A 16,096-nucleotide genomic window follows, 5' to 3' on the forward strand; every position below is an offset into this window, starting at 1 on the left:
AGCATTTCTTTGTGTAAACAAGGGGAAAAAGTATTCTGTTAATAAAGTAACTCCTATTTTTAATAAGCCCTTTTTTGTTTATGTTCACAAAATAGACAGAAAATAGACCCTAAAATAATATTCCAGTATATTTATCAGTTTAGTCTGTGACTGGTTTGAGACATCAATACAGTTACAAACTATGTAACAGTTGTATATTTTGCAAAAAATATTTGTGGGATATCCCCCGAAAACACCTGTTTTTATGGGGTGTACGCACAAATATTAAATACCACTATAATGTATGTACAGGAGATCATAGCATATATGCCAATAACAACTCCAATCTACCATTTTCAATTGCAAAATCAATCAACATAGGTTGTTAAAATGCAAAATTTACCAAGTGCATTCTGGAGCGCGGCCCCAGTAGCTAACGGCATAAGCCACTGTAGCCAATGGGCTACACTTCACAAAATTTACAGAGCGAGGTATCTGTCCAGCAATGGCAGCTATCACTGAAGACCACACATGCATAGAAGCTCACCAGGTCCTGAACCCAGAAGTAAATTGACTGCATTAGCAATCACTTTACTTTTACTCTTATTGGAGCCCCTGTCCCTGGATGTGAACATTGCAGTATACCAGCGATCCTTAATTTCTCATTGCCGCGATAAGAAGTGATATATTGTTTTTTTCCGAATGCAGTTTGCAAATGTGTATGCGCCTCACTCTGAATGGGTGTGGTATGCGTGACCGGTGATCTGGAGGCCGTTGGTCAGCATACCGACGCCAGTATCCCAGCAGCGGAATACCGGCAGGGGGGTGAGGACAACAAGCCCCTTGCGAGCTCGGTGGCGAACTGCGGTCGCCAGGGGTTCTGTTTCCACTCTATGGGTGTCGTGGACACCAACGAGTGAGAATAGTCCCTGTTGGTCGGCATGCCGACCATCGGGATTGTGAAGGGGCGGGATGTAGTGGGAGGTATTGTGACCGGCGGACTCCTGACCGCCGGTCACATAACTACATCCCCTCTGAATAAGTGTTATATTTGGGGGGTTTTCACATATAACAAAAAAAGACTTATATTTAATATCTTCAAGAAAAGATATGGACAGGAATCATATTAGCCTTCATTTCGAGTTGATCGCTCGCTGCAGTTTTTTGCAGCGCAGCGATCAGGTTACTACTGCGCATGCACCGCAATGCGCATGCGCGTCATGCGGGTACAAACAGCATCGTTGCTGTGCAGTGCTTCTAGCGACGAATCCATTCGCACAACCGATCGCAAGGAGATTGACAGGAAGAAGGCGTTTATGGGTGTCAACTGACCGTTTTCTGGGAGTGGTAGGGAAAACGCAGGCATGTCCAGGCGTTTGCAGTGCGGGTGTCTGACGTCAATTCTGGGACCGGACAGGCTGAAGTGATCGCAAGGGCTGAGTAAGTCCAGAGATACTCAGAAACTGCAAAAAACGTTTTCGTCCCGCTCGGCTGCACATGCGATCGCACACTTGCAAAGCGAAAATACACTCCCCTAGAGGCGGCGACTAGCTGATCGCTGCTCTGCAAAAAATAGCTAGCGAGCAACTCGGATTGAGGGCCATTGTCTTATTTATCTGCATGTTTCTTCTATTAACATACATTTGTGTCATAATGTTTGTTTACCCATATGGAAATATCAGACATAGACTTTGGTACAGTATGATGAATTACAGAAGTAGCTGCTTCCTATTGAGGTACCATGGTTGTCCTGTAGTAAGTCAGCTGCTCTCTGTCATGTGATTTGTCAGTAGGATTTTCAAGATTTCAACCGTGCAGATGCCTGGTATGAATGACCCAGCAGTTCCTGGGCAGCTCTACTAATAGTTGGGTGTCTTTTTTATTCCAAAAATGCATCTTATTCACATTGCTATGCAAATAGGACATATGAGCAGACTCTGCTAATTAAAATATGTGGCATGCCTATATTCTGACTGCGGCTGTATTTGCATATGAAATGCTACATTACAGTGTCTTCCAGGATAACCGCCACTAACACTGTAGCATAGCACTTCATATGCAGATACAGCGGCAGTTGCACACAGAATATAGGCATGCTGCATATCATTTTAATCAGCAGAGTTTGCTTGTGCATCTTATTCACATTGCGACAAAGTTGCATTTTTTTGGGGAAAATGCACAAAAAGATGCCCGGCCTTAGAAAAACACACTCACTACTAGGCGTGACTAGAAAGGCTGTTTAATGTGACTGCAGCAACAATGGGATATGGTCTTTAGGTCAATAGTAAGTAGGTCGACACTGTCTAGGTTGACCACTATTGGTCGACAGTAAGTAGGTCAACATGGTTTCTAGGTCGACATGTTCTAGGTCGACATGACAAAAGGTTGACATGAGCTTTTCAAAACATTTTCTACTATTTCATACTTTATGATCCACGTGGACTACAATTGGGAACGGTAACCTTGCCTGAAGCATGGCGAGCAAAGCGAGCCATGTGAGGGGACACGGTGCGCTAATTGGGGTTCCAGGTCACTGTATGGAGAAAATGACACCAAAAAAGTAAACAAACTCATGTCGACCTAGTACATGTAGACCTAGAGTCCCTGTCGACCTAGAAACCATGTCGACCTACTTACTGTCGACCAATAGTGGTCGACCTAGACACCGTCGACCTAAGTCTAATCTACCTAACATACCACACCCAGCAACAATGTAGGAGGACACATCTGTATACAGACGTGGACAAATTTGTTGCCACTCTTCCATAAAAGAAAAAAAAAGAACCTATTTTTTTCTCTGAAATAACTTGAAAGTAACAAAAGTAATCCAATCATTGTTTATTAGATATTTAATAGAAATCAAACTGTGTATTTGATTTTCAATTGATCAGAATATTTGAAATAATAAAACAACTGAAATTACATGGACAAAAATTATGTAATGTATTTTTTTTTTGCACCACCTTTAGAGGCAATCACTGCAATCACATAATTTGCATAGCTCTCAATGAGACTTCTGTATCTGTCAACAGGTAGTTTGGTCTTCTCTTCCAAGCCACATGCTCCCAATGTCTCAGGTCTGGTTACTACATGTTTCAGCGCATTCTTGAGATGTTCGATAGGATTCAGATCAGGGCTCATAGAAGACCACTCCAAAATAGTCCAATGTTTTGTTTTTATCCATTCTTACACAGAAATATAGAATTTGACTATAAATTATTAGACTGTAGATAAGAACCACTTGGCCTTCGTAGTCTTACCCTTTTTTAACCATATTGTTGTTCAATCCCTATTTGATCCCTATTTCTTTGTAAGGATATCCTTATGTCTATCCCAAGCATGATTAAATGGCTTTACTAAATTATCCTCTACCACCTCGTATGGGAGGCTATTCCACTTGTCCACTAACCTTTCTTTGAAGTATTTTTTCCTCAAATTTCTCCTGAACCTACCTCCCTCCAGTCTCAGTGCATGTCCTCGTGTTCTAATACTTCTCTTCCTTTGAAGAATGTCTTCCTCCTGTGTCTTGTTAAAACCCTAGACATATATGAATGTTTCTATCATGTCCCCCTTTCCCTTCTCTTCTCCTAACTATTCATGTTAGGATCCTTTAGTATTTCCAGGTAATTTTGTAATGTAGACCATGCACCATCTTAGTTGCCCTTTTTTGTACAGTCTCTAATGTATTAATATCCATCTGAAGATATGGCCTCAAGAATTGAACACAATATTCCAGGTGAGGCCGTACCAATGACCTATACAGTGGCATTATTACTTCTTTTTTTTCTGCTACCGATTCCTCTCCCTTTGCAACCAAGCATCTGACTAGCCTTTCTCATTGCTTCGTTACATTGCTTACCTGCCTTTAAGTCACCTGAAATGGGTGTAGTATGGTATGCCGGCGGCCGGGCTCCCGACCGCAGGCATACCGACAGCTGGGCGAGCGCAAATGAGCCCCTTGCGAGCTCGCTGTGGGCACGGTGGCGCGCTACGCGCACCACGCTATCTATTCTCCCTCCAGGGGGGTCGTGGATCCCTAAGAGGGAGAAAAGGTGTCAGTATGCTGGGTGTCGGGATTCCGGAGCCGGTATACTGTGCGCCGGGATCCCAACAGTCGGCAAACTGAAGACCACCCCCTGAAATAGTGACTCCAAGATCCCTTTCTTCCTCAGTAGTTTCCATTACAGCCCCCTCGATACTATATTTGGCCTTTGGATTATCAGACCCAAGTGCATGATTTAGCATTTTTTTGATCATTAAACTGGAATTGCCATACTCTTGACCATTCCTCTAGTCTACCTAGATCATCAATCATTTGTTTTAGCCCTCCTGGTGTCTCTACCCTGTTGCATACCTGTGTGTCATCTGCAAAAAAGCATACTTACCCTTCAATACCATTTGCATTGTCACCAATGAATATATTAAAAAGCACTGTCCTTGGGGTAATCCACCGTTAACATTCCCTCCGTGAATGCACTCCATATACTACAACTCTTTGGTGTTTTTAGCCATCTGTTTGGAGTCAGTGTCATTTTGAAGAACCGATGACCTACACCTGAGACAGCTTTCTGACACTGGGCAGTATGTATCGCTCCAGAATGCCTTGATAGTCTTGATATTCCATTGTGCCCCACACAGATTCAAGGCACCAAGTGCCAGATGCAGCAAAGCAGCCCCAAATCCTAACTGAGCCTCCTTCATGTTTCACAGTAGGCTTGTGTTCTCTTTTGAAAGCTTCATTTTTTTTGTCTGTGAACATAGAGCTGATGTGACTTGGCCAAAAGTTCCAGCCTAGACTCACCTGTCCAATGTTTTTTTTTTCTCCAAAAAACATTGTGGCTTGTCAATTAAATTTTATTATATCTAACTTTTTTATGTTTTTTTAAAAGTGGAGTCCTCCTGATTCTTCTTCCATGGAGCCACTGTCACTCTAAAATCGATAGATGGTACGATCAGGCACTGAAGTAATTTGACCTTCGAGTTAAGTTTATATCTCTTTGGAAGTTTTCCCTGGCTCTTTAGCTATCATTCTCACTATACTATTTTTTAATCTGGGGTAATTTTTTTCTCTTTTAGCCACATCCAGAAATCCAGAAAGGTTGCTACAATTCCATGGACTTTAAACCTCTTAACAATATTTGCAACTGTAGTCACAGGAACATCAAGCTGCTTGAAGCAGGTACAATTTTGTCCATAATTTTCTTTGTGATCTCCTCAGACAACTCTCTCCTTTGCTTTCTCTGAGCCATGGCCCTCATTCCGAGTCGTTCGCTCTGTATTTTTCATCGCATCGCAGTGAAATTCCGCTTAGTGCGCATGTGCAATATTCGCACTGCGACTGCGCCAAGTATCTTTGCTATGAAGAAAGTATTTTTACTCACGGCTTTTTCATCGCTCCGGCGATCGTAATGTGATTGACAGGAAATGGGTGTTACTGGGCGGAAACACGGCGTTTTATGGGCGTGTGGCTGAAAACGCTACCGTTTCCGGAAAAAACGCAGGAGTGGCCGGAGAAACGGGGGAGTGGTTGGGCGAACGCTGGGTGTGTTTGTGACGTCAAACCAGGAACGACAAGCACTGAACTGATCGCACAGGCAGAGTAAGTCTGGAGCTACTCTAAAACTGCTAAGTAGTTTGTGTTCGCAATATTGCGAATACATCGTTCGCAATTTTAAGATGCTAAGATACACTCCCAGTAGGCGGCGGCTTAGCGTGTGTAACTCTGCTAAATTCGCCTTGCGACCGATCAACTCGGAATGAGGGCCCATGTTCAGTGTGGTACACACGATGATACCAAACAGCAGAGTGGCTACTTTTCTTAATTTAAATAGGCTGAATGACTAATTAGAAGACTGAAGACATGAATGATGCTAATTCAGCAAAACAATTAGTTAGAAATATCATTATAATACAATTATTTATAATCTTTTCTAAGCTTTGGAAATAAAAATGAAATGGTAGCTTGCATTTATTTTTAACAGCACATTACCATCCTTTATATATAATTGTTTAATACACTGGTGAGCAATTGTAGGTTTGGGGTTCACATGTGGCCCTTTTAGGGGTTACATGTGGACCACTTTACAATAATAATTGTTTCTCTTAAAGGTGCATACGCACCTGGCAGGAAAATAGCTCAGTGCATACACACTGGACTATTTCCCCTGTGCCCAGCGATGTTCACCAGGGGAAGGGTGGGGGGGGGGGGTGAAGCACTTTCCACAGTAGGAGACTGTGGAAAGTGCTTCACTCGGCTGTTCAAACAGCCCGATGGACGGCGGCGGACATCGCTTCAGCGCTAACCGCTCATCGCCCGCCCATACACACTGGCCGAGTATGAGCTCAAAGTAGCTCAAAATGCCAAAAGTGAGCTACTTTGAGCTCAAAATCGCCTAGTGTGTATGGGCCTTTAGGTACTTCTCCTAGGAATTATGACGGTACAAACTGAGCACATGCATTCAAACAGTTTATGTAGTAGAGTGAGGGCAGCACAGTCACACAGTCTTTGAAGCAGGTTAGTCTGTGACTAGACGGTGATGTCATAGAGTACAGTAAGTGCAGTGCTACACAGTATATGAAGCAGGTTAGTATGTGATTGGCTGGTGATGTCACAGTGGGAGCACAGTGTATTACAATAGTCGGTGCAGCTGGTTAGTCTGTGCTTGGCTGGTGATGTCACAGTGGGAGCACAGTGTATTACAATAGTCTGTGTAGCTGGTTACACTGTGATTGGATGGTGATCTCATAGCGTTAGGGCAGAGCAGTTAAACAGTAGGTTATTCTCTGGATTAGTTAGTGATGGGTAGTGATGTCAGAATGAAAGTAGTGCAGTCACACATTTATTTAGCAGCCTGTGAATGCATAGTGATGTCATAGAGTGAGCAGGGCAAGTTTTTGCTTTTGCTGGGCCCATGATAAAACATTTTTTGGACTGTTTGACCAGTAACTATTTTCTAGTTTACAGGATGCAGTACACCCGGCCACTATGGCTAATACACATTACTTACAAACAAAAAAAATCTTTTCAGTTTACTATGTAATATATACAATAAATGCAGCACTTATTTACACAGTACAGTAATACTAAGTTCTATTAGATGTTTCATAAAGTTTTTATAACTTACATTGGGTCTAATTTACAGTATGTCTGTACACAGATTCAATTGCTATTTTTTAGGCTACAGAGCCGCTAATGTTAGCAAGTGAAGCTGCCACCTTTTAAATTAAAAAATAAGCCTATCAGAGCCATCGCAAACTTATCCGAAATTGCGTACACATTCACAGCCTATACGCAACAGCGAGGAACATCGTGGTTAAAGGTTAGCCTATAGCTACACAGACTGGGCACACCAGTAGCAAAACAGGTGACATGTTTTCGCATGTACTGTATGAACTTGCAGCTAGCGGCAGATACACGCCCCGGAAAATGGCCAAGACACGCCTGCGTTTTCACAACCACTCTCCATTAACATCTCCAAATGTCACTTCCTGTCAATCACTTCCCCATGAAATCCTCATTGCGAACAAGATCACAGTGGCACCTTGTACAGTTTGCCAATAATCGCTCCATTGCATGAACATCGGCCATAGAGGGTCATTCCGAGATGATCATAGCTGTGCTAAATTTAGCACAGCTACGATCATTCACACTGACATGCGGGGGAACGCCCAGCACAGGGCTATCCCGCATCGCATGTCAGTGCCGGCCCCCCTCCCGCAGAAGTGCAAAGGCATTGCACAGCGAGTAACTCCCTACCAGCGCAGCTTTAGCCTGCGTTGGCCGGACCGCGCCCACGAAATAGCAGGCAAATGCCTCCGTTCCGCCCCACCTCCCACGCCCAGCGACCGCCTCTGCCTGTCAATCAGGCAGAGGCGATCGTAGCGGGCCGAAGGCCTTCGGCCGTCTGGCATGCGCAGGCGCACTGCGGCGCTGGCCCATGCGCAGTTCTGACCCGATCGCACCGCTGCGATAAACTGCAGCGTGCGATCGGGTAAGAATGACCCCCATAGTGCACAAACATGAATTAGACCCATTGTGTATAACTTTACATATACGCATTGTTCTAGTATGTTCCTATTAATTAAAGACTAAAATGCCAATGTAAGTGTATCTACAGTGGTACAGTAGTAAACACATCAACATCATTACATGGTTCCTACAAATTTACTCTCTATGAAAAGTTATGATAAAGATGACACCCTGAGCTGACTACTTTTCAATCTTAGGGCCTAATTCACTAAGGAATGCAATTGCAAAGTTGTTTGCGGCAGCTTTCCTCCCTGCATTTGTTATGCGATTGCATCTGAGATGACCATCACGACCGTTCATCTGCGATGGCAGGCTGAGTGAGCCTAAGCTTTCTAATCCTTGCCACAACAGGGCTGCTTGCGTGACCAAGGAAACTGCAATCTCGCAACGCAGTCCTAGGCCTCACCAATCCCAGAAAATGGGGTGGCACGCCCCCATTTTCCCAAAAGCCGTCTGCCTACGCCCCTACCCGTGGACGCCTCTGCCTGTCAATCAGGCAGAGGCGTTCGCATTCCAGAGCTGAGATCGCAGGACCCATTCTGCACATGCGTAGGACCATCGGGGTAAATTCATAAAAGTTTGCATCAGCAATCCTTACTGTATCACCCCCTTAGTTCACTTTTTACTCTGCTGAGGGTTGAAAATGAACTCTCTCCTAATTTATATGTTGCCCATTGTGCTTGTGCTTCCCTGGCCTGGTAATTAACTTACCTTAATCGCCTTTCTTTTCATGTTCACGCTACTGTCAGCTTCTATATTCGGATTGGCGACATTGTGTAGTCAATGTATCACATACAGTATGTGATGCTGCAGGGAACAGGCTGTGATGATACCTTCTTCAGGTTAGGTCCCTCATAACACAGCTTTAGGCCGAGAGCCCATGGCAGTTTGACTGCACACCCCAGTCATACAGCACACAGTTGGGAGTGCTGTTATCTCACAGTACAAGAAGAGGTGAACGGAGTCTGCGTTGCCCAATCAGTGCAAGCTAATTAAAATGTCTGTATTCTCTGACTTTGGGCCTCAAAGGAAAGTTAAAAATGTTTTTTTAATTGGGTTGAAAATTTTGTACCCTTCAAAATTTAGGGCCGTAGGCAGTTGCCTTGGGTGCCTAGGCCAAGGGATGGCCACAGATGGCTACGAGGTGGCTTTTGCTTTCCCTCTCTGCCAGGTAACAGAGCTCAGCACTGCCCCCAGCAAACCACTAAGTCCTCTTGCCCTTCCCCGATCGGCCCACTGCCCGACATTCCCCACAGATTGTCTATCATGAATGGTTTCATACCATCGATGTTAACCTACGATGGCACTATCAATGGTTAACCCATCGATGGCCATCCCTACCTAGGCCAAAAGCCATACCTGACTGAGCACAGTGTAGTCACAAATTAGGTTAGCCTGTGATTGGATGGCAATGTCATGGAGTGAGTGCAGTGGAGTCATACAGTCTGTGCAGCAGGTCTGTCTGTGACTAAAGGACTTATGCAATGGTAAGAGCATGGATATGAGGACTAAGTTAGCACCATGCGAAAAGAAGAGTTAGGTGAATCAAGGATTCCTTGCAAGATGCAGATTAGGTACATCTGTGCATCGAAATTGAAAAATGAAATTACATTTTGGAATAGGATTATATAATTGATGTGGTGGTGGAAGAATGTCCATGTAAGCAGGTAAAAACTTTTCCTCTCTGTAAAAGAACTTTACCTCCCTGATTTGCTAGAGGGCTGGAAACAAAACCTCATCTCTATACATTTAGCCGTTTGTGGAACAGTTGTTTGTATTTGTAGAGTTTTTTTTTTTAATTCTTGGTAACAATGTTCATGACTGGCGTTTCCATGAGAGAACAATAAAATAAATCTGGTATTAAGGCTATTAGCATGTCATTCAATCTACCTTGTATTGTCTGTTCCTCTAGTAACACTTCGGAGATTACAACTCTATAAGTGGTGTTAATTTGTCTATGTCATCTAGGCTCTCTGATAAAATGCAACTAATCTCAGGTTGAGTATTCTGTTTGTTAATGGATTATGTGAAAAGTTACTTCAAACAGATTTACAGACATACAGTAACACTCTTAATATACAGTATGCACTGGCTACTTGAGTGTCACCATTCAGATGTGGAAATGCTGAGGGGTGGGAGCAGTCTTTTCTATATTCAATTTAGTAGGTAATAATGTTCACTAACTAAAGTAATAGTGCCTAATACTGCAAATTATTGGACACTTGAAATAGAACTTGCCAGAATCCACTATCAGAAACTCAGAAACACAACAGGTTGTAAATACTGTAGCTAACCTTCCACAGCAACAATAGTTAGTTATTGACAACCTGTTTAATGTAGTAACGGTAGTAATAAAATCAAGTAACAATTTCAATATCTTAAAACCACAAAAATGCACATTACCTGCAGAGGTCCTTCTGTTTCTGCAAGTGCCCTTTCCAGCCGCCTCTTCACCTCAGACAAGGCATTTGTTTCACCAATTATCTGGTCAATTTCATGATTGATCTCAGATTTCCAGAAAACTATGTCATTGACTCGTTCTCCCAAATCTTTACTAGTGTCATTCTGGACCTTTCTTGTCTTCTGGTCCTTCTCTTGAATAAGTCGACTGGTGTCCACACGTAATCTTTCTGCACTACGCCTGGAAGATTCAGATTCTCTATAATTGTTCTGACTTGACTTGTACCAGTCATCTGTAGTGTATCTAGTAAAAAGTGCTGTTCTATTGGCAGGGAAAGGAAGGCTTTGAGCTGGTTTAAGACCTGGAGTACTTTTGGAGAGCGGTGCTAGTGTCGGCGTTGTAGACGCAACCTTATAATATGTACTTGGTCTCCATGGAAGACTCAAGCTATGGCTTAGAGTATAGTGTGGGAATCGGTTCTTGTAACTTGAAGCCATTGTAGATATGGCTGGTAGAAAATTAGCTGATGTTGGCCTAGGGCGAGCATATGTTGCAGTTAAGGTGGAACCAAGAAGTTCCATGATGAACGCTGTTGCCTATATAGAAAAACAGAAATATTGTTTCAATTAAAATATGATGAATCTCATCAGCTATGTCAGAGGTTCACAAACGCGGTCCTCAAGGCACCCCTACGGTCCAAGTTTTAAGTATATCCATGGCTCAGCACAGATGGTTAAATTAAATTGAATGAGGTACTAATTAAGTCACCTGTGGCCAAGCATGGAGTTCCGTGAGAAATGTGTTTGAAAACCGCTGAGCTATTTAATTACTAGCTTGATAAATTAATATATAGTATACACCAAAGCCAACCATTAGATAGCTTACCAATAGTAAAAAATAAAAATAAGACCAATATCTACCCATCAGCAAGTAAAATGTGTAATGTCAATAAAAGTGATAAAAAAATGCTACTATTAAGTTATTTTCATAATATTGGGACTGAAAATATTCTGATTGACTGGCAGCACTGCACATTGGGCCTAATTCAGACCTGATCGCTAGGGTGCGTTTTTTACATCCCTGCGATCAGGTAGTCGCCACCTACAGGGTGAGGGGGTATTCGCTGTGCAGGTGTGCGATCGCATGTGCAGAGAGCTGCACAAGCAAAAGTTTGTGCAGTCTCTGCACAGCCCAGGACTTACTCTTCCAGTGTGATGATCGGGGCCGGAGCTGACGTCAGAAACCCTCCCTCCAAACACCTGGTCCCTCCTGCGTTTTTCCGACACTCCTCTAAAACGGTCAGTTGCCACCCACAAACGGCCTCTTCCCGTCAGTCACCTTACGATCGCCCGTGCAAAGCTTTATTCGCACCATCCCGTTGCTGCCCGGCACTGCAGACCGACGCGCCTGCGCATTGCGGTGCATACGCATGCACAGTTCAGACCCGATCGCCCGCTGTACAAAAATGCACAGCAGCGATCGGGTCTGAATTAGGCCCATTATGCTGTAATACAAGCCTTCATTAAAAAAAGCACTGTTTTTAGAATGCCAAATAGTATACTTTAGATTTAGGATTAATGAAGGAGGAACCTTGCTATAGGTGCTGTTGGAAGCATTGTGATTATCAATAATGTCGTTTTTCTTTGCTAATAACAGGGTTGCATAAAAAAAATAATAAGATTTTACTTACCGGTAAATTTATTTCTCGTAGTCCGTAGTGGATGCTGGGGACTCCGTAAGGACCATGGGGAATAGACGGGCTCCGCAGGAGACATGGGCACTTTAAGAAAGAATTAAGATTCTGGTGTGCTTTGGCTCCTCCCTCTATGTCCCTCCTCCAGACCTCAGTTAGAGAAACTGTGCCCGGAAGAGCTGACAGTACAAGGAAAGGATTTTGGAAATCCAGGGCAAGACTCATACCAGCCACACCAATCACACCGTATAACTTGTGATAAACTTACCCAGTCAACAGTATGAACAACAACAGAGCATCAGTTCAACCCTGATGCAACAATAACATAGCCCTTATTGCAGCAATAACTATATACAAGCATTGCAGTAGAAGTCCGCACTTGGGACGGGCGCCCAGCATCCACTACGGACTACGAGAAATAGATTTACCGGTAAGTAAAATCTTATTTTCTCTAACGTCCTAGTGGATACTGGGGACTCCGTAAGGACCATGGGGATTATACCAAAGCTCCCAAACGGGCGGGAGAGTGCGGATGACTCTGCAGCATTGATTGAGCAAACAATAGGTCCTCCTCAGCCAGGGTATCAAACTTGTAGAACTTTGCAAAAGTGTTTGAACCTGACCAAGTAGCAGCTCGGCATAGTTGTAATGCCGAGACCCCTCGGGCAGCCGCCCAAGAAGAGCCCACCTTCCTAGTGAAATGGGCTTTAACTGATTTTGGCAGCGGCAATCCAGCCGCAGAATGAGCCTGCTGAATCGTGTTACAGATCCAGCGAGCGATAGTTTGCATTGAAGCAGGAGCACCCAGATTGTTGGATGCATACAGGAGAAACAGTGACCCCGTTTTCCTGACTCTAGCCGTTCTGGCTACATAAACCTTCAAAGCCCTGACCACATCCAGTAACTCGGAATCCTCCAAGTCACGAGTAGCCACAGGCACCACAATAGGATGGTTCATATGAAAAGATGACACCACTTTTGACAGAAATTGTGGACGGGTCCGCAATTCTGCTCTATCCATATGGAAAACCAGATAGGGGCTTTTATGTGACAAAACCGCTAATTCGGACACACGCCTAGCCGAAGCCAAGGCTAATAGCATGACCACTTTCCACGTGAGATATTTTAACTCTACCATTTTAAGTGGTTCAAACCAGTGTGATATCAGGAAACTTACCACGTTAAGATCCCAAGGTGCCACTGGAGGCACAAAAGGAGGCTGAATATGCAGCACTCCCTTACAAACGTCTGAACTTCTGGTAGAGAAGCCAAATCTTTTCGAAAAATGGATAGGGACGAAATCTGGACCTTAATGAACCCAATTTTAGGCCCCAATTCACTCCTGACTGTAGGAAGTGAAGTAAACGGCCCAGCTGGAATTCCTCTGTAGGAGCATTCCTGGCCTCACACCAAGAAACATATTTTCGCCATATACGGTAATAATGTTTAACTGTCACGTCCTTCCTAGCCTTTATCCGCGTAGGAATGACCTCGTCCGGAATGCCCTTTTCTGCTAGGATCCGGCGTTCAACCGCCATGCCGTCTAACGCAGCCGCGGTAAGTCTTGGTTGCAACAGGTCCTGCCTTAGATTGGCCACGGGTCCTCTGTGAACATTTCTTGCAGATCTGGATACCAGGTCCTTCGTGGCCAATCTGGAACAATGAGGATTGTTCTCACTCCTCTTTTTCTTATTATCCTCAGCACCTTGGGTATAAGAGGAAGAGGAGGAAATAAATAGACTGACTGGAACACCCACGGTGTCACCAGTGCGTCTACAGTTATCGCCTGAGGGTCTCATGACCTGGCGCAATACCTTGTAGCTTTTTGTTGAGGCGGGATGCCATCATATCCACCTGTGGCAGTTCCCACCGACTTGCAATCTGCGTGAAGACTTTTTGATGAAGTCCCCACTCTCCCGGGTGGAGGTCGTGCCTGCTGAGGAAGTCTGCTTCCCAGTTGTCCACTCCCGGGATTAACACTGCTGACAGTGTGCTTACGTGATTCTCCGCCCAGCGAAGAATTCTGGTGGCTTCTGACTGAATCAGAACCGGTTGGTCGCGAAGCAGGGTCTCCGCTTGACGTAGGGCGTTGTATACGGCCCTTAGTTCCAGGATGTTGATGGGAAGGCAAGTCTCCTGACTTACCCACAGAGCTTGGAACTTTTTTCCCTGTGTGACTGCTCCCCACCCTCGGAGGCTTGCATCCGTGGTCACCAGGATCCAGTCCTGAATGCCGAATCTGCGTCCCTCGAGAAGATGAGCACTCTGCAGCCACCACAGGAGAGACACCCTGGCCCTGGGGGATAGGGTGATTAAACGATGCATCTGAAGATGTGATCCGGACCACTTGTCCAGTAAGTCCCATTGAAAGGTCCTCGCATGGAACCTGCCGAAGGGAATGGCCTCGTATGATGCCACCATCCTTCCCAGGACTCGAGTGCAGTGATGCACTGACACCTGTTTTGGTTTTAATAGGTTCCTGACCAGTGTCATGAGCTCCTGAGCTCTCTCTATCGGGAGATAAACCCTTTGTCTAGAATCATGCCTAGGAAAGGCAGATGAGCCATAGGAACCAACTGCAACTTTGGAATATTTAGAATCCAGCCGTGTTGTCGTTACACTTCCAGAGAAAGTGATACGCTGTTCAGCAACTGCTCTCTTGATCTCGCTTTTATGAGGAGATCATCCCAGTACGGGATAATTGTGACACCTTGCTTCCGCAGGAACACCATCATTTCCGCCATTACCTTGGTGAAGATGCTCGGGGCCGTGGAGAGACCAAATGGCAATGTCTGAAATTGGTAATGACAATCCTGTACCGCACATCTGAGGTACGCCCGATGAGGTGGATAAACGGGGACATGAAGGTATGCATCCTTTCTGTCCAGAGACACCATAAAATCTCCCCCTTTCAGGCTTGCTATGACCGCTCTTAGCGATTCCATTTTGAACTTGAACCCTTTCAGGTATATGTTCAGGGATTTTAAATTCAATATGGGTCTGACCGAACCGTACGGTTTCGGGACTACAACATGGTCGAATAATAACCCCCTCCTTGTTGAAGGAGGGGAACCTTGACCACCACCTGTTGAAGATACAATTTGTGAATTGCAGTTAACACTATTTCCCTCTCGTGGGGGAAGCCGGCAGGGCCGTCGGTGAGGGGCATCTCCTCAAAGTCCAGCTTGTATCCCTGAGACACAATATTGCCCAGGGATCCAACAGAGAGTGAACCCACTTGTGGCTGAAATTACGAAGACGTGCCCCCACCGGGCCTTGCTCCGCCTGTGGAGCCCCAGCGACATGCGGTGGATTTTGTAGAGGCCGGGGAGGACTTCTGTTCCTGGGAACTAGCTGTGTTGTGCAGCTTCTTTCCTCTGCCCCTGCCTCTGGCAAGAAAGGACGTACCTCGGACTTTCTTGTTTCTTTGTGATCGAAAGGCTGCATTTGATAATGTCGTGCTTTCCTAGGCTGTGCAGGAATATAAGGCAAAAGATTAGAATTACCAGCCATAGCTGTGGAGATCAGGTCCGAGATCCCTTCTCCACACAATCCTCAGCCTTCCATATGCCTCTTAAGTCGGCATCACCTGTCCATTGCATATCTACAGGACACGTCAAGCAGAAATCGACATAGCGTTGACTCTAGAACCCAGTAGACTAATGCCTTTTTGGGCCTGTTTTATATATATATATATATATATATATATATATATCTTAAGACAGCATCTTTAATATATATACATAAATATATATATATATATATATATATATATATATATACATACTAGGGTCTCAATCTCTGCTGATAAGGTACCTGTCCACGCTGCTACAGCGCTATAAACCCATGCCGACACAATCGCCGGTCTGAGTAGTGTACCAGAATGTGCACGCTATCTGCAGGATCCCTGAGGATAGCTGTTAAGTCAGGGCTACCTTTTGGGCAAACGTGACACCCTAGGGGAAGATTCCCATCGTATCCTGGCCCTAGTATG

The 16,096-nt window shown here is 44.6% G+C and overlaps 1 protein-coding gene across 1 annotated transcript in view; it reads right to left on the reverse strand.

The window, feature by feature from the left end:
- Positions 1-16,096, reverse strand: part of TEKT3 (tektin 3) — a 74,523-nt gene that overhangs the window by 39,104 nt on the left and 19,323 nt on the right. The window contains exon 2 of the mRNA XM_063961024.1: positions 10,412-11,005. Coding sequence (XP_063817094.1) covers positions 10,412-10,990 — 579 coding nt within the window. The 5' untranslated portion in view covers positions 10,991-11,005. The remainder of the gene's footprint in view (positions 1-10,411; positions 11,006-16,096) is intronic.

The sequence above is a fragment of the Pseudophryne corroboree genome, chromosome 3 (genome assembly GCF_028390025.1).
Source record: "Pseudophryne corroboree isolate aPseCor3 chromosome 3, aPseCor3.hap2, whole genome shotgun sequence".
Lineage (NCBI taxonomy): Eukaryota > Metazoa > Chordata > Amphibia > Anura > Myobatrachidae > Pseudophryne > Pseudophryne corroboree.